General features: G+C 44.1%; 1 protein-coding gene across 1 annotated transcript in view; it reads right to left on the reverse strand.

Moving 5' to 3' along the window:
- Positions 1 to 7,745: 7,745 nt before the first annotated feature.
- LOC127570789 (chorion-specific transcription factor GCMb-like) overlaps positions 7,746 to 27,558 on the reverse strand; it is a 30,149-nt gene continuing 10,336 nt past the window's right edge. Inside the window, 3 exon segments of the mRNA XM_052016621.1 lie at positions 7,746 to 9,251; positions 16,645 to 16,770; positions 21,586 to 21,698. Of these exon segments, the coding sequence (XP_051872581.1) occupies positions 8,364 to 9,251; positions 16,645 to 16,770; positions 21,586 to 21,698 (1,127 nt within the window). The 3' untranslated portion in view covers positions 7,746 to 8,363.

The following is a 27,558-nucleotide window of genomic DNA, read 5'->3' on the forward strand; positions in this document are numbered from 1 at the left end:
CTATCCACATCACTAACTTTTGTGTCATCAGCAAACTTACTAACGCACCCTTCCACATCCTCATCCAAGTCATTTATGAAAATCAAAGAACAGGAGTCCCAGAACAGATCCCTGCAGAACACCACTGGTTACTGACCTCCAGGCTGAATACAGTCCATCTACCGCCACCCTCTGTCTTCTATGGGAGAGCCAAGTCTGAATCGACACAGCCAAGTTTCCCTGGATCCCATACCTCTTGACTTTCTGAATGAGCCTTCTATGAGGAACCTTATCAAACACCTTACTAAAATCCATGTACACTACATCTACTGCTCTACCTTCGTCAATAAATTCTTTGAAGATGTGACAAAGCACAATCAGGCTCGTGAGGCACAACCTGCCCCTCACAAAACCATGCTGACTGTCCCTAATTATCCCATGCTTCTCCAAATGCTCATAAATCCTATCTCTAAGAATCTTCTCCAGTAATTTGCCCACCATTGAAGTAAGACTCACTGGTCTGTAATTCCCAGGGTTATTCTTTCCCCTTTTCTTAAAGGAAGGAACAACATTGCCACCCTCCAATCATCTGGCACTAATCCTGTGGCCAGTGAGGACACAAAGATCATAACCAAAGGCACAGCACTCTCTTCTCTAGCTTCCCGTAATAACCTTGGATATATCCCATCTGGCCCTGGTGACTTATCCTAATGTTTTTCAAAAGTTCCAGCACGTCCTCTTTCCTCATGCCGACATGCCCTAATGTATCAGCCTGTTGTACACCAGCCTCAATCAAGGTCTATCTCACTGGTGAATACTGAAGCAAAGTATTCATTAAGGACTTCCCCTACTTCTTCTGACTCCAGGCACGTTTCCTCTTATCCCTGATCGGTCCTACCCTAACTCTAGTCATCCTCCTATTCTTCACATACGTGTAGAACACTGACCTCCCCTCAAGCCTTTCGGCCCACCTTGTTGTGCCAACCTTTAAACCATGCCCAAGTCTATCTAACCCCTTCCTCCCACATATTCCCTTATTTTAAATTCCTCCTTATGCTTATCTAACAATCTCTTGAACTTGGCCAATGTATCTGCCTCCACCACTACCCCAGGCAGAGCATTCCATGCACCAACCACTCTCTGGGTGAAAAACCTCCCTCTGATATCTCCCTTGAACATCCCACACATTACTTTAAAGCCATGCCCTCTTGTGTTGAGCATTGGTGCCCTGGGAAAGAGGCGCTGGCTGTCCACTCTATCTATTCCTCTTAATACTTTGTATACCTCTATCAAGTCTGCTCTCATCCTCCTCTCCAAAGAGTAAAGTCCTAGCTCCCTTAGCCTCTCCTCAATCCATACCCTCCAATCCAGGCAGCATCCTGGTGAATCTCCTCTGCACCCTTTCCAACACTTCCACATCCTTCCTATGAGGCAACCAGAACTGGACACAGTACTCCAAGTGTGGTCTAACCAGAGTTTTGTAGAGCTGCATCATTACCTCGTGGCTCTTAAACTCAATCCTACAATTTAAGAAAGTTTATGGGATGTTGGCTTTCATAACTACCCTATCCATCTGTGAGGCAACTTTCAGTGACCTGTGGATATGAACCCCCAGATCCCTCTGCTCCTCTGCACTACCCAATATCCTGCCATTAACCTTGTACTCCACCTTGGTGTTTGTCCTTCCAAAGTGTACCACTTCACACTTCTCCAGATTGAACTCCATCTGCTACTTGTCAGCCCAGCTCTGCATCCTATCAATATCCCTCTGCAAGCTTCGACAGCCCTCCACACTATCCACGACACCACCGACCTCTGTGTCGTCTGCAAACTTGCTAACCCACCCTTCCACCCCCTCCTCCAAGTCATTAATAAATATCACGAAAAGTAGAGGTCGTAGAACCGATCCTTGTGGGACACCACTAGTCACAGCCCTCCAATCTGAATGCACTCCCTTCACCACAACCCTTTGCTTTCTACAGGCAAGCCAATGCTGAATCCACACAGCCAAGCTCCCCTGGATCCCATGCCCTCTGACCTTCTGAAGAAGCCTACATGTGGAACCTTGTCAAACACCTTACTAAAATCCACGTAGACCACATCTACTGCACTACCCTCAATCTTCCTGGTCACCTCCTCAAAGAACCCTATTAGGCTTGTGAGACATGATCTTCCCTTCACAAAGCCATGCTGGCTGTCTCTAATCAGTCCATGATTCTCTAAGTGGTCATAGATCCTATCTCTTAGAATCCTTTCCAACAGCTTGCCCACCACAGACGCAAGGCTCACTGGTCTAATTCCCTGGACTATCCCTACTACCTTTATTGAATAAGGGGACAACATTTGCCACCCTCCAATCCTCCGGTAGCATTCCTGTGGACAATGAGGATTCAAAGATCCTAGCCAACGGTTCAGCAATCTCCTCCCTCGCCTTGCGGAGCAGCCTGGGGAATATACCATCAGGCCCAGGGGACTTATCTGTCCTAATATTTTCTAACTCCTCCAACACATCCTCTTTTGATGTCTACATGCTCCAGAACATTAACCTTACCAACACTGTCCTCAGCATTATCAAGGCCCCTCTCTTTGGTGAATACTGAAGAGAAGTATTCATTGAGAACCTCACCCACTTCCACAGCTTCCAGGCACATCTTCCCACCTTTGTCTCTAATCAGTCCTACCTTTACTCTCGTCATCCTTCTGCTCTTCAAATACATGAAAAAAGCCTTGGGATTCTCCCTAACCCAACTCACCAAAGACTTTTCATGTCCCCTTCTTGCTCTCCTCAGCCCCTTCTTAAGTTCCTTCCTTGCTCTCTATATTCCTCACGAGCCCCATCTGATCCTCGCTGCTTACACCTTATGTATGCTGCCTTCTTCCTAACTACTTGTTCCACCTCTTGTCACCCATGGTCCCTTCATCCTGCTATTCTTTCTCTGCCTCACTGGGACAAATTTATCCCTAACATCCTGCAAGAGATCCCAAACAACGACCACATCTCCATAGTACATTTCCCTTCAAAAGTGTCATCCCAATTTACACTCTCAAGTTCTAGCCTTATAGCCTCAATTTGCCATTCCCCAATTAAATATCTTCCTGTCCTCTCTGCTCCTATCCTTGTCCATGACAATGCTAAAGGTTATGGAGCGGTCACTGAGAGATCTGTCACCTGACCCAGTTCATTACCTAATACTAGATCTAATATGGCATTCCCTCCAGTTGCCCTGTAAACATACTGTAACAGGAATCCATCCTGGACACACTTAAACTCTACCCTGTCTAAACGTTTGGCACTAAGCAAGTGCCAATCAATATTTGGAAAGTTGAAGTCTTCCATGATAACCACCCTGTTATTCTTGCACCTTTCCAAAATCTGCCCCTCAGTATCCCTGCTGCTACCAGGGGGCCTATAGAATATTCCCAGTAGGGTAACGGCTCCTTTCTTGTTCCTAACTTCCACCCATACTGACTCTAGAGGATCCTTCTACATTACAGCTGTAGAAAAGGTGGATAATGTATCCCTGACCAGTAACACCACCCCTCCCCCTCTTCTCTACCCCCCCCTCCCCCCATCCCTTTTAAAACACTGAAATCCAGGAATATTCAATACCCATTCCTGCCCTGGTGACAGCCAAGTCTCTGTAAGAGCCACAATATCATAATCCCATGTATTTAACCAAGCTCTCAGTTCATCACCCTTATTCCTGATACTTCTTGAATTTAAGTAAATGCACTTTAGCCCATCCACCTTTTTACTTTTATACCCTGTAGTCTGCTTCTCCTTCCTCAAAGCCTCTCTACATGATAGATCTGACTTTTCCCCATCCACTTCATCCTCTGACCTACCCCTCTGGTTCCCATCCCCCTCACAAACTGGTTTAAACCCTCCCAAACCTGCCTGCAAGGATATTGGCCTCCCTCGGCTTCGGGTGTAACCCATCCTCTCTGTACAGGTCCCACCTTCCCCAGAAGGGATCCCAATGATCCAAAAATCTAAAACCTTCCCTCCTGTTGTATTTTTCTATGGTTTTCCTTGATCTTACTTGCCAAGGCCTTCTCATGCCCCCTCCTAGCTCTCCCAAGTCCATTCTTAAGCCCCCTCCTGGCTACCTTGTAACTCTCCAGAGCCCTGTCTGATCCTTGCTTTTCAAACCTCAGGTAAGCTTCTTTCCTCCTCTTGTCAAGATATTCTACATTTCTTGTCAACCATGGTTCCTTCACTCTACCATCCTTACCCTGCCTCAATGGGACAAACCCATCCAGAACCCCATGCAAGTATTCCTTAAACAACCTCCACATTTCCACAGTGCACTGCCCCAAGAACATCTGTTCCCAATTTACAATCCCAAGTTCCTGCCTAATAGCATCATAACTCCCCCTCACCCAGTTATATACTTCCCATATTGTCTGCTCCTATCCCTCTCCAAGGCTATGGTAAAGGTCAAGGAGTTATGGTCACTGTCTCCAAAATGCTTTCCCACCGAGAGGTCTGAAACCTGATCAGGCTCATTGCCTAGTCGGCCTGTCCACATAATGTGTCAGAAATCCTTCCTGGACACACCTAGCAAACTCTGCCCCATCTATCCCCTTTACACTAAGGAGGTGCCAATCAATATTAGGGAAGTTGAAATCACCCATGACAACAACCCTGTTATTTTTGCACCTCTCCAAAATCTGCCTCCTGATCTGCTCCTCAGTGTCTCTGCTGCTATTAGGGGTCTGTAGAATACTCCCAATAGAGTGATCACTCCTTTCTTGTTTCTGACTTCCACCCACACTGACTCAGTAGACAATCCCGCCAGGACATCCTCCCCTTCTACAGCTGTGACATTGTCCCTGATCAGCAAAGCCACTCCCCCACCTCTTTTACCTCCGTCCCTGTCCCTTTTAAAACATCTGAAGCCTGGAATATCCAGCAGCCATTCCTGCCCTTGCAACAGCCAAGTCTCTGTAAATGCCATCACGTTATAGTTCCACATACTTACCCATGATCTAAGTTCACCCTTCTTCCTGATATTTCTTGCATTAAAGTAGACACACTTCAGCCCATCCAACTGACTGCAGTTTTGCCCTTTCAAATGCCTATCCTTCCTCACAGTCTTTCCACACTCTGCATCTACTTGTACACTAAACACACCAACCACTAAACACACCAACCTCTAACCTATCACTCTGGTTCCCGTCCTCCTGCCAAACCAGTTTAAACCCTCCACAACAGTTCTAGCAAACTTGCCTGCAAAAATATTGCCCCCCCCCCCCCCCCTCCAGTTCGGGTGTAACCCATCCTTGTTGTACAGTCGTACCTTCCCCAGAAGAGATCCCAATGATCAATGAATCTGAAACCCTGCCCCAATTGCTCGGCCATGCAATCATCTACTAAATCATCCTATTCTTACTTTCATTGGCACATGGCACAGGCAGCAATCCAGAGATTACTACCCTTGAGGTCCTGCTTTTCAGCTTCTTAACTCCCTATATTCCCTCTTCAGGAATCCTCATCTCTTTTCCTACTTATGTCATTGGTACCAATATGTACCACAGCCCCTGGCTGTTCACCCTCCCCCTTCAGAATGCTGTGGACCTGATCTGAGACACCCCTGACCCTGGCTCCCAGGAGGCAACATACCATCTGGGACACTCTTTCACATCCACAGAATCTCCTGTCTGCCCCCTTATTATGGAATCCCCTATCACTACTGCCCTCTTCTTTCCCCTTCCCTTCTGCACCACACATCTAGGCTCAGTACCAGAGATCTGGTCACTGTGGCTTTCCCCTGGTAGGTCATTACCCCCCACCCCAACAGTATCCAAAGTGGTATACCTGTTACTGAGGGGAATAGCTACAGGGGTACTCTGCACTACCTGCCTATTCTCCTTCCTCCTCCTGACAGTCAGCCAGCTACCTGCCTCCTGCAGCTTAGGAGTGACTGCCTCCCTGTAGCTCTTATCTATGAACTCCTCATTATCCCATAGGAGCCAAAGGTCATCCAGCTGCAGCTCCAGTTCCCTAACAGGGTCTGCAAGGAGCTGCAGCTGGATGCACCAAATGCAGATGTAGTTATCAGGGAGACTGGATGTCTCCCAGAACTCCCATATTTCACAAGCTGAGCACACCACTGACCCCAGAGCCATTCTCACTACCCTGGCCTGGCACTAAAGGAAACACCAAATCAAAGAAAAAAAAGGAACTTACCTTCACCTCTTCTCACAGAAGCCTCTTGAGCCAAAACCTCAATACCCCCACTCTGACACTGGCCCACTGCAATACTGGCTGCTTTGCTTATACAGTACCTGCCTTCCCTTTATTTGCTGCTGTTAATAAGCCAATCAACTGGTAACAATTTGCAAATGGCAAATGTGCCTTGTTTAGACTCTTGCAAAGTGAAATTCACAAGCACGGGCACAGAGACTCACCTCTTTTCAAAGGTCTTGCTCCAAATCTCCCTCCAACTCCCGACTCTGCAAGGTGAAGCTCACAAGCATAGGCACAGAGACTCACCTCTTTTCAAAGGTCCTGCTCCAAATCTCCCTGTTGTCCTGTCAGGAACTGTGCAGGTCTCTTTTTAAAGCCTCTTTCTGGGTGTGAGTCATCCTGACACTGTTTCAAATGATTTTTGGAGCAATTTAGCTATTCTCGGTAGCACAGTGATGTGGCAGTTAGTGTCACTACTGCACAACTCCAGCGATCTGTGTCCATTTCTGACCCTGGGAATTGTCTGTGTAGTTTTATGTTCTCCCTATGACCGTGGGTTTCTCTATTTCTTCCTGCATCCCAATGATGACTGTTTGATAGATTGATTGGTTAGTTGGCTGGTTTAAATTGCCTCTAATGTAGGTGGGCAGTGGGAGAATGAGGGGGGAGTTGATGGGCATGTGAGAGAGAATAGGTTCCAGGGAAACAGCTGGGGGAATGGGACTGACCCAGTATAGACTTGATGGGCCAAACAGCCTCCTTCTCTACTAAAAGAAAATGAGAAAATAAAACCAGATCTGATGTAATTGCTAAATGTTTTGATGCATCAAAAATCAATGGTATATTTTCTAAGGACCAATGTCAAATGTGCTTTATTGGTGTGGAAGAACTTGGGGCATCCCAAGGACTCGAAAGGTGCCAATTCTATTCTAATTCTTTTTATATCTGACATCTGAAATTGAGTGAAAGGTAAAAGCTTCCATTTTTCTGAAGCTTTACCAGCTGAACCCAGTTTCCTGTCTGAAATTCAATATTGCAGTGTGGACATAAGCACAGACGGGAGAATGGAAGACCTGTCCAATGGGGCTGCTGACACATAAAGGCCAGTATCCCTCAGCTGTGGATTATGTCAATCTCACTCCATCTATTTGTGGTTGTAATGGATGAAACTATGCATCCCATTCCTTGTCACCCAATGAGCAAAGGGATCTACCTTTAAAGGCAGAAAGCAAATTGGACTCCAAAACATTCAAGGATCCTTGGATGCCACAGTGGACTAGGCTCCTTGGCTCCTAACATCTGTGCTAACTGCTGCTACCTCACCTTACAGCTGAAGCAGCTGGGCAGACTTGGTTGGAACTAGTCCCAAAGGATATCAAGGGATATGAGGATAATGCAGGAAAATGGCACAGAGGTAGGATATTGCACATGATCTTGTGGAATGGCAGAGCAGACTCAAGGAACCTAGTGCAGCTCCAATTTCTTATGTTCTTATCCCTCTGAGGATTTAAACAAAAACACATGATGCTGTGACATTCAACATTTCAATTCATACCCAGGCCTCCTGGACTGTACTCGTTTAACAAATCTAATCAGTTTATTTCACCATATTTTTATATCAAGCATTTAACTGTGCATATACCAATAGCTTCCATAATGATAAGTGTTGACGGTGAAGGATATTAACATGGATATATGGAAGAGATGAAATAATTATTATCTTTAGCTAGGCAAGCCTCAATGGTTTGAATTACAGTTTTATACCTGAAGTGTTTCAGGTTGGTCAAGAACTAAAGGAAACATTTTTGAAGATTTGGGAACAGTTCAGTTCAATGAATTCCACTCGGGTTTGTTCCTTGTTTTACGGGGCTTTCTCGGGCTTATTTTGAAGGTTCCAGGTTAACTTATAGTTCAATTACAGATCAATTCACCAGGTTTTCATTGAAGCATTTCAAAGGTAGTGTACATTTTAGTTAACAACAGGACTAAAATTGTAATCCTTAATGCACACATAGCTTTCTATTTAGATTAGCATGGCATCTCTTGCAAGCCAGGTCTTTAGTGGATTGAAATATTGATCTTTATGTACATCAATCCAAGGGGTAGGTTCTGTATAAAGGATGGGAACCATGATCAGTGACAATGACAACAATTATATTCAACTCAATGCAAATATTTGTTCAGTTTGTTTTCAGTATTCTCCAGTATCACACCTGAAGGGATGAACTAATCGCTCAGGATAGGAGTTTGTGGAACAACTTCCATATCTGTAGTTTTCCAGGCCTTCAGCCCACTCTGTTTTAGAAGTTCCTTCCTGTTGATAGGCTAGGGATGACTTGATCACACCATTGTCCTCTTGGAACTTTGTCTCAGGATAAATGGTAGGAGGCATGATGTCTGCCAAATGGTTGCAGTTTGGAAGATTTTTGGCATCACAAATATTATCACCAAACTTGCTCATAGGTTTGTAAGTTTGATAGGAGACCTTGGTAGTTGTGGTTATGATAGTTTGTAAAGCTGGAGGAGTAGATCCAGAACCAGCTATTCTGCAAGGGTATTCTCCATTGTAATAATGACTGGCATTGGGTGCGATATGCCCACAGTCATTCCTGTCCCCATATCCTCCTTTCAATATTTGCTTCCATCCATGATGTTTATTTGGTACATCAAAGTTCCGATCATGGACATTCAAAGAACCCATGCTATGCTGGGATCCATTAAGCTGCATGCACATCTTTCCTGGGTCAGCCTCAGATTGTATATTACCAGTATCTTTGTAAAGAGCTGGGTAAGTGCTGGAGCCCATGTAACCAGGCACAGCAAAATCATAGCCACAGGAACCTCGAGGCATATAGATCCGTGGATTGCAGACCTTCTGAAGTGGTGAAGTCATCTCTCCTATGTTGTTGCTGGGGTCATAAGTAGGCTTGTAAGGCTCCGTATTTTGAAAAGGGGAGTAGTGATGCGTTGGAATGGGAAAGCTTGGTTCTGTTATTATGCCATATCTATCTGGAGCTTCCATGCAAGGCAAGTGGTGGAGGCTGTTGAAGGGACCACCACTGTCATGGTATCTATTTGCCTGGAATGAATCATATAACAAAAAGATTAATTGTGGTAAACAGTGCAAAAAAAACCCAGAAGGATTGTGCTTCACATTTTAGATGTATTTGATGTTAAAAGATTAGAGGGAATTTCAACATTTATCAACAGTAATGTTTGTCTTTCTGCACAAAATGTTGACCTGTAAGTAAATCTTACTATTTATAACATACAGCCATTTTTCTCATGGGAGTAAGATAAGATATGATCTTTATTAGTCACATATACATCGAAACACACAGTGAAATGCATCTTTTGTGTAGAGTGTTCTGGGGGCAGCCTGCAAGTGTCACCACACTTCTGGTGCCAACATAGCATGCCAACAACTTCCTAACCCGTACGTCTTTGGAATGTGGGAGGAAACCGGAGCACCCAGAGGAAACCCACACAGACACGGGGAGAACGTAAAACTCCTTACAGACAGCAGTGGGAATTGAACCCGGGCCGCTGGCACTGTAAAGTGTTATGCTAACCGCTACACTACCGTGCCTGAACGTAGAAAGCTTTATCATTTTGGATCTCTCACATTCTACAGTCAGTCGGTGAGATGGGCATTAAACAATGAGAGCACACGGAAACACTCACTGGAAACAAGAAGCAGGATTAACTGTAAATGAAATTCAAAACATTTTAGATGCTGGAAATCTAAAATAAAAACAGAAGATGCTGCAAAGGCTACCAGAAAAGGCAGCATTTCCTGAAAAGAAAAAGAGTTAACATTTCAGTTCAAAGGCACCACCTGACCTGCTGAGTGTTTCCAGCATTTTCTGTTTTTAAGTAATATGATTAACTCACTCCTGTCTGATGTACTACAGGCACCAAGCTATCTTTGTACTGCTGACTAATCATTATTGTTTGCAGCACCCAGGTAGTGTGATCTGCATTGAGACCAATATGGTGAGTGTTTAGCACTGGATAAAGCTAATCCACACTGTTTAAGAACAAAATGTATCTCTTTAAGTGCACGTGCACTGCGGCTGGAGCAGAAGCCACCAGGTGTTCTACACACGGTGCTGACCTTGGTAACAGTGAAGGGTGGCATCATATGGAAAGGAATGGGCTCCAAAGTTTTTGGACAGAGTGTTGGAGGCCTTGGTGTAGGTGGTGGGAAGGAAGAGAGATGTTCAAGAAGCAGGGAGGTCTTCCAGATACATGTTCAAAAAGCATAGCGTGCAGATAGCTCTGGAGGTCAATTCTAGGAGTGTACCTCTGAGGATTGATTGATGTAATGCTGGAAGAAGTTGGAATGGTTAGCAAACACATCCTTCAGGGTAATGACCACATCCCCATCACTCACCAACAACCTTTCTCAGTCCTGACTCATAGCTAACACTCGATCTCCATAATCCTCACACATTTTGTTGCTGCCACAAGCCTCATACCCACTGCCTTCAGCTTGCACAAGATATCAGGTATTGAACCATGACACTGACTTGATTCAACCCCATTAAACAACGTGATGTACATCTTTCCTTGTTGGATGGACAACAAACAACTGGAGCCAGCACAAACTATCAGGAGTGAACAACCTTGCCTGTATGTTCCAACCCTATTGGAGGATATGGTGCTTGACATCACTGGGCTGACGGTTGATCAGGCCATGGTCAGTGAATAGGCTGAGAGCATCAGAGGTGACAGCTTGCTCATATCCATTCCTCATGTACCACCTAATGCTCAACCCATACTTTCTCCTATTTACAAGCTGCTTAACCATGCACCTATCACTGCACTTTCTCTGTAGCTGTGACACTTTACTCTGTACTGTTATTGTTTTTACCTGTACTACCTCAATGCACTCTGCACTAACTCAATGTACTGCATTGTGTAATGAATTGACCTGTACGATCGGTATGCAAGACAAGTTTTTCACTGTACCTTGGTACAAATGACAATAATAATAAAGCAATACCAATATCCTCTGCACTCCCCTCACAAAACTCTGTCTTTGTGCTTTTCTCATTTCTAACCAGTGGTCCAATGGGAAATATGGGAAAAGCAAGAACCACATAACGATGAAGATAATTTCACATCTGCAGGCACCAGCTCACATACTGGCACTTTGTAACTTCGACACAGAGAAGTGAGGTGAGAAACATGGCAAGACTCGGTACAGGGGGAGATGAGTATGGAGGCACCAGTTCTTCCGAGGGCAAAGCCACTCAGAGTTCTGATTCAGAGGACTCAAGTGAGGACCCTGATCCACAGAGTAAGACTGACGGGTTTGCAATTTTGCTGCACAGGGAAGCCTACCAGAAAGATTGGTTTCTTTTGTACATTTTTACATTCATATTTTTCACGGTCAACACTTGTCTTTGTGAAAACTGTTTATATGTACACAGTCGTATGTTTGATATAAAATATGATGAAATAAACCTAGTAGATTTGTTAAACATATAAAGTCCAAGAGATAACTTGGTTTCATTGTCTGAGAAAAAGGAACAACTCGACAAGGGATATTCTGTGGGGATTAAGGTCTCACTGTTTCCAGTACGGAAGTGGTGGCTATCATGTGAACCCAGTGGTAGAAGATGTGAACCCAATCACTCTGATGACTGATGCCCCCAAATCCATTCCAGCAGAAGCAACAAGTAGCCAACATTCAGGTGCTGCAGTATGAGCTCAGTAGGGTCATATTCCTGCCGTCGTGACAATGGATTGTAAGGTTCAAAATGTCTTGTCGGCTCTCACAATCTTCCATTGTCCCCAATGTGCCACTTCAATTTCTCCCTTTTGGCCCTTGACTAACCTCCCCAGAGAAGCCACTATTAAATTAAACTACCCTGAAGTACTTGCCCCAATTCTGAAAGCCAGTTGGTAGATTGGGGTGCTTCAGTGTTTGGATGGTACTACCATTGCTATAATAAACGATAACACTGCTGCAAAATTTTGATTTCATCCTTCGACAACTTAACTTAAAAACTCGCACAAAACCGATCTGGAACAGAACTTTTAAAACTACATCTAACATCTTTAATCAACCTAATTTATTATTTCTTCTTATTTCCTGACAAAACTTCCATTTGAGTGGAGCTCATCCAAAACATAGCACTCAGACTTGCAATAACTGGATTAAACAGTGCTTAAATGTTTGAATTAAAACTAAACAATGGCATTATATTCTAGTTTAGACTGGATGAAACAAAAGCAATTTCTCACTGCAACTAAATTAAAACACCACTTTATTGACTGAGAACCAGGTATCATAACTGAATTTTAACTTTAAAGCCATCTAGAGGTCAAAGTAACATCCATTTCTAGTTGATTAAAACAACTACCCTTTCTCTTCTGCCTACAATATAGAGAGAATTCTTTTGCCTTTCCTTTCATTCAGGATAACTGAATGTCTTCATTCAATTTTAAAACACTGATTGGTTAGGAACTTACAGGTTTGAAATTGATCAGGCAAACATTCAGATGCACTTTAATATAAACTGCATTTTACCATCACTTGAACCTGTGAAATACTTAATTTGCTCAACCTTTGTCCAACACTCACACTCTCCCCCTCTTCCCCCCATACATACATACATACACCAGGCATCCTTAAAAGCATAACACAGCTACTACACACTGACAGATTGTCCTGATCAGCATCGATCCAAGTCCCACTCCTAATTCTGTCAGGCATTTTTTTCCCCCAATATGGCTGGGGGCATTTGCTTTGAACCAAAGCTTAGATGGAATGCTTAAGGGTTGATAAATACCGAGGAACAGATGAGATTCATTCCAGGATGTTATGGGAAGCATGGGAGGAGAAAGCTGGGGCCCCGACGGAGGTGTTTGCATCTTTGTTAGCCACAGGCAAGGTATCAGGAGACTGGAGGACAGCTATTACTGTTCCTTTATTTAAGAAGGGCAGCAGGGATAAACCAGGTAACCATAGGCCGGTGAGCTTTACATCAGTGGTAGGGCAGTTATTAGAGAAACTCCTAAAATAAAGGCAGGGACTGATCAGGGATAATCAGCATGGCTTTGTGCAGTGGGAATCCTCTTTCACTAATTTGAATGAGTCTTTTTAAGAGGTAACTAAGAAGATTGATGAAGGCAGGCTGGTAGACATTGTCTTTATGGATTTTAGTACTTTGAGCCAGAACAGTAATGGGATCCAAGACGAGCTGGCTAATTGGATCCAAAATTGACTTGGTTATAGGAGGCAGTGATGGAGAAAGGATGCTTCTCTGATTGGAAGTCTATGACGAGTGGTGTACCACAGGGATTGATACTGGGATCCATGTTATTTGTGATATATGATAACGACTTGGATTTGAATATAGGAGAAATGATTAGTAAGTTCGTGGGTGACATGAAAATTAGTGTTGTGGATAGTGAGGAAGGTTGTCTAAAACTACAACAGGATCTAGATCAGATGGGAAATTGGGTGGAGCATTGACAAGTAGAATTTAATGAGCAGAGGGACCTTGGGGTTCAAGTCCATCATTCCCTGAAAGTGGCAGCACAGGTCAATAGGGTGGTGAAGAATGCTTTCCTTCATAGGTCGGGGCATAGAGTATAAAAGTTGAGACATGATGTTGCAACTTTACAAAACACTAGTTAGTCCACATTTGGAATATTGTGTGTTGTTCTGGTCACGACAATACAGAAAAGATGTGGCTGCACCGGAGAGAGGAGGTTCAGCAGGACATTATCTGGATTGGGGGACTTTAGTTATGGGGAGAGGTTGGATAGGCTGGGCTTGTTTTCAAAGAGTCATAGAAGCATAGAATCGTACAGCATTACAGACTTCCAGTCAGAAAAACACCCATCCACCACTACAACTCTCCCTCCTATCACGAAGTCAATTTTGGATCTACTTTGCAAACATGCCTCGGTCCCCTTGGACCTTAACCTTCTGGACCAACCTACCATGCAGGACCTTGTCAAAAGCCTTACTGAAGTCCATGTATACCATGTCTACCGTGCTGCTTTTGTCAATTTTTTAAGTTACCTCCTGAAGAAGCTCAATCAGATTTGTGAGATGTGATCTCCCCTGCATAAAACCATACTGATTTCTCCGAATCAGTGCCTGCCTTTCCAAGTGAACAAAAATCCTGTACGTCAGAATTTTCTCTAACACTGCTCTTAGGCTCACTGGTCTGCAGCTTCCAAGTTTATCTCTACTACTCTTTTTGAATAGGGAGACAACATTAGCTATCCTCCAGTCTTCTGGTACCTTACCCGTGGCTAACGAACTCTGCTAAGCTGTTGTGGAGCATGTGAATCACTCTTATCTTGTGATCTATCACTTGTGTTTTCTTGAGACAACGGATATACCTGTTTTCCTTCCAATATATCAATGTTACCACAAATCCCACAATGCTGAAAAGCCTAATGCTTTTGCACCACACACAAACAATGAGTAAGGGTAACTGTTCTCAGATTGAGAAGGAAGCATTGGCAATCATATCTGAGAGCTCAAGATTCTTTCACTTGCTATCAGACAGAACATTTACATTGAAGACACAAGAGACTGCAGATGCTGGAATCTGGAGCAACACAGAAAACACTGGAGGAACTCAGTGGGTCAGGCAACATCTACGGAGGGAAGTGAACAGCTGATGTTTCAGGTCGAGACCCTTCATCTGAACTCTACAAAGGGTCTTGACCCGAAATGTTGACAGAACATTTACGTTGGTCACCAATAACAAATGCTTGTGGGCCATTTTTGCATCCAGGCCCACATTTCCCACAGTGGAGGCCTCAAGAATGCACTGACATTTGTTACTATGATTACTGTATTGAATTGTAAATATATATATGATTACAATACTGGAAGTAAAGCATCCAAGCAGAGTGCAACAGTGGATGTATTATCAAGATTCCTTTATGCAGATGCTGATTAAAATAGGTAATATTGTTGTTTGTCATATATATATATATATATATATATATATATATATATATATATATATTAATGATTTGGATGATTAGCAAGTTTGCGAATGACACCAAAATTGGTGGAGAGTGGACAGTGAAGAAAGTGTCTAAAGTTACTAGAGGATCTAGATCAAATTGGAAAGGAGGCAAAGGAATGGCAAATGGAACTTAACTCGGACAAGTGCAAAGTGATGCTTTTTGGGTAGTTAAACCAGGGCATATGACAGTAAATGACAGCTTTCTGGGGAATGTTGTAAAACAGGGAATAGAGTTCCCTAAAAGTGGAGACACAGTTAGACAGGGTGGTGAAGGAGGCATATAGCACACTTGCCTTCATTGGTCAGGACAATGAATGCAAGAGTTGGGATGTCATGTTACAACTGCACAAGACATTGATGAGACCGCATCTGCAGTTCTAGTCACCATGCTATCGAAAGGATGTGGTTAAGCTAGAGAGGGTGCAAAAAAGATTCACAACGATGTTGCCAGGACCGGAGAGCTTCAGTTATAAGGAGAGGCTGGATAGGCTGGGACAGTTTTCCCTGGAGCGAAGGAGGCTGAGGGGTGACATTATAGAAGTATATAAAATGATTAGAGGCATAGATAAAATGGATGGTCACAGTCTTTTTCCTAGGGTAGGGAAGTCTAAAACTAGAGGGCATAGGTTTAAGGTGAGCTGAGGGGCAGGTTTCTCACACAGAGGATGGTGTGTATATGGAATGAACTACTACCAGAGGAAATGGTAGACACAGGGGCAATTACAAAGTTAAAAAAAAGCACTTGGACAGGTACATGGGTAGGAAAGGTTTAGAGAGATATGGGCCAAACACAGGCAAATGGGACAAGGGCAGGCAGACACCTAGGTCACTGTGGACAAGTTGGGCTAAAGGGCCTGTTTCCTTGCTGTATAACTCTATGACTCTATATCTGGCCTCAGGCAACAGAAGATTTTCCTGAGACAGTGAGACTGGAGGCAGTATTTAAATATACTTTGTGTGGCTGGAATGATTAAGACACATGTTTGGATGAGACTATAAATCCTTTCTGTCACAGGTGTTTACGAGTTGTCCACAAATCAATGATGCATTAAATGTGTGCACAGAGCAGAGAGTTACAAAGCAGAATAACTTTACGTGGAGTTTTGAGCATTGTTACAATGAAAGCAGGAAGTTGTAACTTTGTCTGTTTGGCCAGCATGCAGATTCATTGGAAGCAGAAGTGAGGCAAAATGACAGTGAATTCATCTTCCTACAATTGTTGGCAGGGCTAGGTTAAGTGAAGAGAGATCTGAGGAGTGACCTTTGGGGCAGTGGAGAAACTGTTGTTGGCAGCATTACTGATGATCACATAATGTGGGTGAATCTGGAGGTTCAACTGAGAAAGGTAGTGAGCAGAGTACGAGGCTTTAGTCCTGTCGCACATTATTGCAATCCAATGGACAATTAACAGAGTACTCTATTGTGACTTAGATACCAAGTCTACTGTAGTGCATTTCCTACCTCTGATTCCATGTGCCGCTTTTTGTGTGTAAAATGTGGAGAGGACAGTCGTCTTTTAACAGCACTTCTTCTTGCTTCTGTTTCTGATTTACTCTCTGGTCTTGGATGGTCATGAATTCCTTTGGCCTGTGTATTTAATACAAAATGCTTATGAAGTTGTATGTTATTAAACTGCCCTGTCATCATAGTTTCACGCGCAGAATAACTAAATAAAGTCAACGCGTTTTAAAAAGAGATTATCTGGTCATTAGAGCCACAAGAAATGACAGAGAGTTGTGGACACAGCTCAGCACATCAAGGAAACCAGCCTCCCCTCCATGGGCTGTCTACACTTTTCATTGCCTTGGTAAAGTAGGCAACACGATCAAAGACCCCACACCCATCCCAGGCGTTCTTTGTTCTTCCCCCTCCCAACGGGCAGAAGATACAAGAGCCTGAAAGCATGTACCACCAGGCTCAAGGACAGCTACTATCCTACTGTTATAAGTCTGTTGAATGATAAGATGGACGCTTGACCTCACAATTTATCTCGTTATGGCCTTACACCTTAGTGTCTACCAGCACTGCACTTTCTCTGTAACTGTAACACTTTATTCTGCATTCTGTTATTGTTTTCCCTTGTACTACCTCAATGCACTGATGTGATGAAATGATCTGTATGAATGGCAAGCAAAACAAAGCTTTTCACTTTACCTCAGTACATGTGACAATAATAAACCAATTTACCAATTTTTAGATGCTGGAATTTGGAGCAAAAAGAAACTGCTGGAGGAGCTCAGTGGATCAGGCAACATCTGTAGAAGGAAATGAATCCTTCATGCTTCCACCAGAAACATCGACCATCCAATTCCCTCCACAGATGCTGCCTGACCCACTGAGTTCCAACAGCAGTTTGCTTTTTATCTGGTCTTTACCATTTTGGTGCTTGAAGGAGGCTCCTGTTGAAACTTGGCTGCTCTTTTCTTGAATTACTTCAAGAACAATCCATCAACCATAAAGCTTCACAGTGTTGATGTACAGAGGGATTCTTGGGGGCCAAATCCATAGCTCCCTGAAAGTGGTCACACGTTGATAGAGTGGTAAAGAAGGCATATGGCATGCTTGCCTTTATTAGTTGAGACATTGAGTTCAAGAATCAATAAGTTATGTCGCAGGTTTATAGAACTCTGGTTAGACCGCATCTGGAATGTTGCATTCAATTCTGGTCGCCCCATTATAGGAAGGACTTTGGAGAGGGTACAGAAAAGGTTTATCAGGATGCTGCCTGGATTAGAGGTTGGACAAACTTGGGTCGTTTTCTCTGGAGCAGTAGAGGCTGAGGGGAGAACTGACAGAAGTTTACAAGATTATGAGAGGCATAGATAGAGTAGACAGCCAGTATCTTTTTCCCAGGGTTGAAAGATTTAATAGTAGAGGGCATGCATTTAAGTTGAGGGTTTGAAAGTTCAAAGGAGATGAGTGGGGCAGGTTTTATACACAGAGAGTGGTGGGTGCCTGCAGTGTGCTGCTGGGGTGATGGATGAGGCAGATATGATTCTGTGCTGTATGAATGTAATATTACAGTTTTTACTTCAATCATATGCATATTTTAAAATGTTTCTTTGCATTTTGTTTAATGTTTAAAAGACTAATTTAAAATCACCTTAGTGACTCTCTCAAGGGCATATCGATAAACCTCAAGGTCCTTGAGAAGTTTTGTACGAAAACAGGCGTTGAGGTCAATACAGGTAAAATGACAGGCACTTATATGACCTGCAGAAATAAGAGTTTTATTTTTAATGCTGTCGAGCCATGGTCTTTTAATGGTAATGTTATATTTTATCAATTCTGGAGAATTTGAGAAGTATCTTGGTGCCAGGATAAATCCCTGAATAAGGTGATCTATAGAGAGCTGGGAGAGAAACACTAAGGCATCTAGCCATATTTGAGACCGTTATATTTATGGCAATGGTCAAGTAGGGTACGAACTAAATGGTTAGGCATCGGCTGTGACTGGGTCAGGTTTGGGTCTGGTTTACATTTTATTTCTGAGCAGATTGCGACCTTGAACTCTCACCCAATGGCAGCAGCTACTGGAAAAGAGCAAGCTCTCATCACAGAGACTGCTGCATTTTTGTGGGGAGCTTTCCTCCCTGTTAATGATTTGTCTCTGACAATAAGTTCCGTGTATATTTAAACCAAGGCTCCATCTAGAGAATGTTTTAGATCAGGGGTGATTTTTAACTTTTAGTCAAGAAAGCAGCAATCTGTGATCAAAGTGGATATATTCTGTGAAGATTAACCAGCATTGGGGTTTTCTCCATTTTTATAGATCCATTTCCTACAGGATCTCACAATTTTTGCTGGTGGGTTGAGATTATATTGTTTGATTGTAATCATAAATACATTGCCGTTAAGGATTCATTATTGACAAAATTGTTACGTAGCTCTTATTGTTAAAAGCTATAGATAGAAGTCATGATATTTTTAAAGAAATTTAGTATAAATATGACTAATCATATCAAATAAGGAGCAGTGGGTTTGTGATAGTTGATGTGGTGATTGAACAGCATGAAAGAAGGTATTATAGAAGTGCCATAACTGTTCACATTTGCCACTTTAAGTGCCATTCATTATTACCCCCTTAATTCTCACCCTGGTTCTCTTTCTCCACCCTGAGCCCAGCTCTTTCTCACCATCCTCTGCACAACCTGATTGTATTCCAATGTACTCTCTACTCTTAGTCTGGTTGCCCTCTACTCTCACCCTCACTCTTCTCCCGAACACCTCCTGCAAAGCTTGGCACTTTCCCTGCCAGTCTCCTTTTCACTTGCCTCTCCACACCACCTGGCTCTCTACAGTGTCCCCTCTACTTTCAGCCCTACTCAATTGCACTAGACCCTCGAAATAACCTGGTTCTTTTCCCCTTTGCTCTGAGCCTGGCTTTCTTCATTGCTCTCTGCTCCAAGCCTGTCTCTGTTCTAGTTTCCACTCTTCTTCAGGCTCTTCCACTTTTAAAGTTTCACTCCATACCACCCTCACCTAATGGTCCACTCTGAGGGACACTCCTTTCTTACATTCTCCATCTCACTTCCCTGCTCTACGCCATCTCCATTCCCAGTTCTCCATTCAGACACTCAGCCTCACTGTCTCCTGACGCTCTGCTCCTCTCTATCTCAGCCTTTTCTAGCCCTCTGTGCACCTCTCATTTTCCTCAAACTTTTGTGCTCTTCCAATGCTGCATTCTTAGCCCCCCACCAGACCACTCCTTGCTCTTTTGTCTCACTCCCTCCTAGTACAGTGGTCGGTATCTCACACCCCATTCTGCTCTCAGTCCTCCCTTTCCCAGTGCTCTGAATTCTCCAGTCATGTACTCTGCTCTCCCTCTCATCATTTCCAGGTGTCTCCTGTCCTCTTTCTTGATGCTCCTCCCCGGAGTCTCAGCTCCGCTTCCTAACATCCCACTCTGCTCCACTCTCAGCCCCCTGCTTGCTTACTGCTCCATTCTCAGACATGGCTGTGATCCATTCTATGGTCTTATCCCATCCTTGTTTCTCCCCTTTGGCTCAGTTCTGCTTTTAACCAGATTTACTCCCAGTGCCCTTCTCACCTTTCCAGTTCTCTCTGCCTCACTCAGACTTGCCCATTTCCTTTCTTTTTCTATCTTTTTATTAGTTTTCAAATTAATACAGAAGACTTGCCCATTTCCGTACTTCTGTTCAGACTCTGCTAGTGCCCCTCTCTGCTTTCAGGCTGTAGCGCCGTCCAGTCTCAGACCCGCTCATTCCTCATGTGCCATTCAGTGTCTCAATCAGCTCCCAGTCACACTACTTTCTAGTGTCCCTCCATCCCTGGTCATCCAGAGCTCTGTGTCCTGCTCATATCTGGTGTCCTACACTCCACAAGCTCAGGCTCTAGGTTTTATTATTTCCTGATTCCTCCCCAGACTCCACTGTCGGCCTTGACCCTTGCTCTTTTATGGGGCTCTGTCCCACCTTCAGCCTTGCCTTGTACCCAACAATGCCTCCACTCCCACTCTCACCTTAAATCCAATGCTGCCCTCAATCTCACCCAACACAGCCCCCAAATTTCTACAGATGTACTGTTGAAATGGTTGCATCATGGTCTGGTACGGCAATTCAAATGCACAAGAACACAAGAAGCTGAAGAGAGTAGTGGACTTTGCCCAATACATCATGGACACATCCCTCCCTAACATCGGTGCTATCTACATGAGGTGTTGCTTAATGAAGGCAACATTTATCATCAAAGATTCCTACCATCTGGGCCATGACATCTTCTCACAGCTACCATCGAGCAGGAGGTACAGAAGCCTGAAGTCCCACACCACCAGGTTTAAGAACAGCTACTTCCCTTCAACCATTCAGTCCTTGAATGAACCTGCATACCCTAATCACTATGACCACTTTGCACTACAATGGACTTTGTTTTTGTTTTGTTCTAATTATGTTCTTTCTTGTAAAAGTTGTGTATAATTTATGTTTAACGTGTAGTTCTTGTAAACGTTGTGTATCAGGTGCTATGTGCCTGTGATGTTGCTGCAAGCAAGTTTTTCATTGCACCTGTGCATACATGTGCGTATGACAATAAACTCGACTTTGACTTCGATTTTGACACTTTCCCTGACCACCCCAGTGCAATCCCTTCTCCAACCCTCTCTCCAACTCTCTATAATGCCTATAATGCTGGGGGCTGTGGAAAGAAGACCTACTCTTTATTACTCCTGTCCTTGGGCCTCGCACACAATACAATGTTGGATCCCTTCAGCAGCTTATCCAAAGGTTGCCACTGGCCAGATTTGATGCACCAAACATTGTTTGGGTACCCGTCACACAGAGAGCCAGACTGAGACATAAAATGGTTGTTTACCCTGGCAAAGGATTAAAGAATGCATTTAATATTTTTTATCTTCTGAAAAGCCTTACATATAAATACTCTTACCTGGAAAAATATGGCTTTGGTATCAAGTCTCCAGAAGTTAGTCACTGGATAGCCACTGTGACCTCGACATGGAACCAGCTCCAATCCTGAGTTACAGTTTGGACATACTTTCTCTGGAAAACAAGGCTACACATTAAGATTTGTTGTAACAGAGAAAGAGGGCACAAGATGGGCTCAGTTACAACATGAGTGGAATCTGAAAATTGTACCCGAGAGGTGATTCTCAAAGTTAGCCTTTGTATTGGGGAGCCGTGCCCATTGCCAATGTATAATGAAGGTTCAAACCATGATGAAGGATCTTCAGCCTGCAACATCAACTTGTTTCTCTTTCTACAGATGCTGCCTGACCTGTTAGGTATTTCCAGCATTCAGATTTCCAACATCTGCAGCTTTTTTTAATATTCAACCTCTTGCTCTGACTGTGGCTTTCCACTGAAAATCAAATTTCCAAAATGACATCTCCATTTGATGGGATCAAGAAAACTAATGTGAGGCAATATGCAATCTCCTGGGAGAACTCAGTGCGTCAAGCAGCATCTGTGGGGGGGGGGGGGGGGGGGCAGGCATTGACAACGTTTTGGGTCAAAACCCTACCCCCCCACAGACGCTGTTCGACCCAGAGCAGCTGGGTTCCTCCAGCAGATTGTGTGTTGCTCCAGATTCCAGCATCTGCAGTCTCTTGTGTCTCCAAAACTAATGTGGGCTTAACTGTAATATACACTGTAGATATTTTTGCTTCAAAATATCCATTGTCCATTGTTTCAACTTGTCCATTGCTCTTACAGGATCGGCCCGGGAGATGTTGGAGCAGTGGGTCCCGAACAGGTATGGACAAGAGTATTTAAAAAGCTCGTGTGTTTTGTGTTTTCACTGGCTATTTTGTTCTTGCATAATTTAGAGGGGCCAATAAAAAGGAAGTCGAGTCTAGCGGAGCAGCCATTTTGGAGCGGCCATTGTCGGTGTGGACAGAGTCAGAGTGAGTGGCTTTGGCACAACAGGCTTCGGCGTCAAGAGGCGGAGGCCATCTGCAACAACACTGGTGAGTAGCTGGTAAGTAAGGATAAGCTTTACAGTTATTGTTATAATCTTTTAAGTAGACTACAGCTAGGTAAGAAAAAATAGTTCAGATGGAGGGCAAGGCGATGTGCTGCGGCTGCATGATGTGGGAGCTAGTGGACCCTGCTATGGTGCACGGTGACCACATCTACAGTAAGTGCTTGAGGCAGGAAGAACTTCGGCTTAGAATTGATGAGCTGGAGTCGCAGCTTCAAACACTGCGAAGCATCAGGGACGGAGAGAGTTATGTAGATGCTGTGCATTGGGAGGCAGTCACCCCACTTAGAGCAGGTACTTCTAGTGTCCAGGAGGCAGACAGATGGGTGACTGCCAGGGGAGGGAAAAAGAAAGGGAACAGGCAGACAGTGCAGAGGACCCCGGAGGCTGTTCCCCTCAGTAACAGGTTTTCTGCTTTGGAAGCTGTTGAGGGGGGTGACCTACAGGGATCAAGCAGCAGTAGCCAGGTCTCTGGCACTGGGACTGGTCCTGCTGCTCAGAAGGGAAGGGAGGAGAAGAGGAGGGCAATAGTGATAAGGGACTCGATAGTCAGGGGAACAGACAGGAGGTTCTGTGGACATGAGCGAGAATCCCAGATGGTATGTTGCCTCCCAGGTGCCAGGGTCCAGGATGTCTCTGATTGGGTCCACAGCATTCTTGAGCGGGACAGAAAGCAGCCAGAAACTCGTGGTTCATGTTGGTACCAATGACATAGGAAGAAACAGGGATGAGGTCCTGAAAAGTGAGTTTAGGGAGCTAGGCAGAAGGCTGAAGAACAGGACCGCAAAGGTAGTAATCTCAGGATTACTACCTGTGCCACACGACAGTGAGTATAGAAATAGAATGAGGTGGAGGATAAAAGTGCGGCTGAGGGATTGGAGCAGGAGGCAGGGATTCAGATTTCTGGATCATTGGGACTTCTTTTGGAACGTGTGACCTGTACAAAAAGGATGGGTTGCAGTTGAATCCTGGGGGACCAATATCCTGGTGGGGAGGTTTGCTAAGGCTACTGGGGAGAACTTAAACTAGAATTGTTGGGGGGGTGGGAACTGAACTGAAGAGATTAGGGAAGAGGCGGTTGGCTCTCAAATCGAGAAAGCTTGTAGACAGTGCGGGAGGGAGGATAGGCAGGTGATAGAGAAGGGATGCACTCAGACTGACGGTTTGAGATGTGTCTACTTTAATGCAAGGAGTATTGCGAACAAAGCAGATGAGCTTAGAGCATGGATCAGTGCTTGGAGCTATGATGTGGTGGCCATTACGGAGACCTGGATTGCTCAGGGACAGGAATAGTTACTTCAAGTGCCAGGTTTTAGATGTTTCAGAAAGGACAGGGAGGGAGGCAAAGAGGTGGGGGAGTGGCACTGTTGATCAGAGATAGTGTCACGACTGCAGAAAAGGTGGACGTCATGGAGGGATTGTCTGTGGAGTCTGTGTGGGTGGAGGTTAGGAACAGGAAGGGGTCAATAACTTTACTGGGTGTTTTTTTATAGGCCGCCCAATAGTAACAGGGATATCGAGGAGCAGATAGGGAAACAGATCGTGGAAGGGTGTGATAATAACAGAGTTGTTGTGATGGGAGATTTTAATTTTCCAAATATTGATTGGCATCTCCCTAGAGCAAGGGTTTAGATGGGGTGGAGTTTGTTAGGTGTGTTCAGGAAGGTTTCCTGACACAATATGTAGATAAGCCTACAAGAGGAGAGACTGTACTTGATTGGTATTGGGAAATGACGTGGTCAGGTGTGAGATCTCTCAGTGGGAGAGCATTTTGGAGATAGTGATCATAATTCTATCTCCTTTACGATAGCATTGGAGGGAGATAGGAACAGACAAGTTAGAAAAGCGTTTAATTGGAGTAAGGGGAATTATAAGGCTCTCAGGCAAGAAACTGGAAGCTTAAATTGGGAACAGATGTTCTCAGGGAAAAGTACGGAAGAAATGTGGCAATATATCAGGGGGAAATTTGTGTGGAGTTCTGCATAGGTACGTTGCAATAAGACAGGGAAGTTATGATAGGGTACAGGAACCGTGGTGTACAAAGGCTGTAATAAATCTAGTTAAGAAGAAAAGAAAAGCTTACAAAAGGTTCAGAGAGCTAGGTAAAGTTAGAGATCTGGAAGATTATAAGGCTAATAGGAAGGAGCTTAAGAAGGAAGTTAGGAGAGCCAGAAGGGGCCATGAGAAGGCCTTGGCAGACAAGATTAAGGAAAACCCCAAGGCATTCTACAAGTATGTGAAGAGTAAGAGGATAAGATGTGAAAGAATAGGAGCTATCAAGTGTAACAGTGGGAAAGTGTGTATGGATCCAAAGGAAATAGCAGAGGTACTTACTGAATACTTTGCTTCAGTATTCACTATGGAAAAGGATCTTGGTGATTGTAGTGATGACGCAGCAGATTGAAAAAGCTTGAGCATGTAGATATTAAGAAAGAGGATGTGCTGGAGCTTTGGAAAGCATCAAGTTGGATAAGTCGCTGGGACCGGATGAGATGTGCCCCAGGCTACTGTGGGAGGCAAGGGAGGAGATCGCTGAGCCTCTGGTGATGATCTTTGCATCACCAATGGGGACGGGAGAGGTTCCGGATGATTGGAGGGTTGCGGATGTTGTTCCTTTATTCAAGAAAGGGAGTAGAGATAGCCCAGGAAATTATAGACCAGTGAGTCTTACTTCAGTGTTGGTAGTTGACGGAGAAGATCCTGAGAGGCAGGATTTATAAACATTTGGAAAGGTATAATATGATTAGGGAATAGTCAGCATGGCTTTGTCAAGGGCAGGTCCTGCCTTATGTGCCTGATTGAATTTTTTGAGGATGTGACTAAACACATTGATGAAGGAAGAGCAGTAGATGTAGTGTATATGGATTTCAGTAAGGCATTTGATAAGGTACCCCATGCTAGGCTTATTGAGAAAGTAAGGAGGCAAGGGATCCAAGGGGACATTGCTTTGTGGATCCAGAACTGGCTTGCCCACAGAAGGCAAAGAATGGTTGTTGATGGGTCATATTCTACATGGAGGTCGGTGACCAGTGGTGTGCCTCAAGGATCTGTTCTGGGACCCTTACTCTTCATGATTTTTATAAATGACCTGGATGAGGAAGTGGAGGGATGGGTTAGTAAGTTTACTGATGACACAAAGGTTGGAGGTGGTTCTGGATAGTGCGGAGGACTGTTAGAGGTTACAGCAGGACATAGACAGGATGCAAAACTGGGCTGAGAAGTGGCAGATGGAGTTCAACCCAGATAAGTGTGAAGTGGTTCATTTTGGTAGGTCAAATATGATGGCAGAATATAGTATTAATGGTAAGACTCATGGCAATGTGGAGGATCAGAGGGATCTTGGGGTCTGAGTCCACAGGACACTCAAAGCGGCTGCACAGGTTGACTCAGTGGTTAAGAAGGCACATGGTGTATTGTCCTTCATCAATCATGGAATTGAATTTAGGAGCCGAGAGGTAATGTTGTAGCTATATAGGACCCTGGTCAGACCCCACTTGGAGTACTGTGCTCAGTTCTGGTCACCTCACTACAGGAAGGATATGGAAACCATAGAAAGGGTGCAGAAGAAATTTACAAGGATGTTGCCTGGATTGGGGAGGCATGCCTTATGAAAACAGGTTGAGTGAACTTGGCGTTTTCCTCCTTGGAATGACAAAGGGATGAGAGGTGACCTAACAGAAGTGTATGAGATGATAAGAGGCATTGATCATGTGGATAGTCAGAGGTTTTTTTCCAGGGCTGAAATGGTTGCCACAAGTGGATACAAGTTTAAGATGCTGGGAGTAGGTACAGAGGAGATGTCAGGGGTAAGTTTTTTTACTCAGTGAGTGGTGAGTGTGTGGAATGGGCTGCCGGCAACGGTGGTGGAGGCAGATACGATAGGGTCATTTAAGAGACTTTTGGATAGGCAAATGGAGCTTAGGAAAAATAGAGGGTTATTGGGTAAGCCTAGTAATTTCTAAGGTAGGGACAGTGTTCGGCACAACTTTGTGGCCAAAAGGGCCTGTATTGTGCTGTAGGTTTTCTATGTTTCTAAAATAATAATTAGTGGTTATTAGTAGCGGTCCAGTCTGAGAAGTGAGAAGGCTGTGGCTTCAAGCACAGAATGGAACATGCAATTCAGGCTGATATTTCAGTGCAGAACTGCCATAGGATCACACAACACAACAGGCCCCCATCCCCTCAAGTCCACACTGATTTTTAAGCATTCATCTACACCAATTCTACATCAGTCCCAAACTGAGAGAGTGCTGCATGATCTCCTGTATAAGAGATTCACCAAGGTTCCATTTGTCCTCTTGTGTTAATACTTCCTTGCCACTGTTTTGAGGAAAGCAAGAATATCAAGTCATCCTGCAGGGTGATACAATGGTGCAGAGGTAGTGCTGCTTTCTCAGAGTCTTCTGATCTGGGTTCGATCCTGACTTTTGGTGCTGTCCGTGTGGAGTTTGCACATTCTCTTTGTGGCTGTGTAGGTTTCCTTGGGTGCTCTAGTTTCCTCCCACATCCCAAAGATGTGCTGGTTTGTAGGTTAATTGGCTGCAGTAAACTACCCCTAGTGTAAGAGGGTGGAGGTGATGGAGATGTGAGAGAGAATAGTTTACAGGGAAATAAGTGGGGGAATAATTACTCTGAGAACTGACATAGACTCAAAGGGCCGAATAGCTTCCTTCTATGTCTTAACAAACCGTAAGGGAAAAAAATGAAAATATTTGGGAGCTGAGCAGGGTGGGAAGTGAAAAAAAACAGGAAATGTTTCTTCATTTAGTAAAAAAACACACAAAGAAGAGTAATGGATAACTAGTTCTCAGTTTCCAAGTTGGATACTGGATCAATTGAAATCTTGAGGTAGAGATGAAAATATTTTTGTTAGGAAAGGGTATCACAACTCCTGGACCAATTGTTGAGATACTGATCACC

Source organism: Pristis pectinata, chromosome 5, assembly GCF_009764475.1.
Source record: "Pristis pectinata isolate sPriPec2 chromosome 5, sPriPec2.1.pri, whole genome shotgun sequence".
Classification (NCBI taxonomy): Eukaryota; Metazoa; Chordata; class Chondrichthyes; order Rhinopristiformes; family Pristidae; genus Pristis; species Pristis pectinata.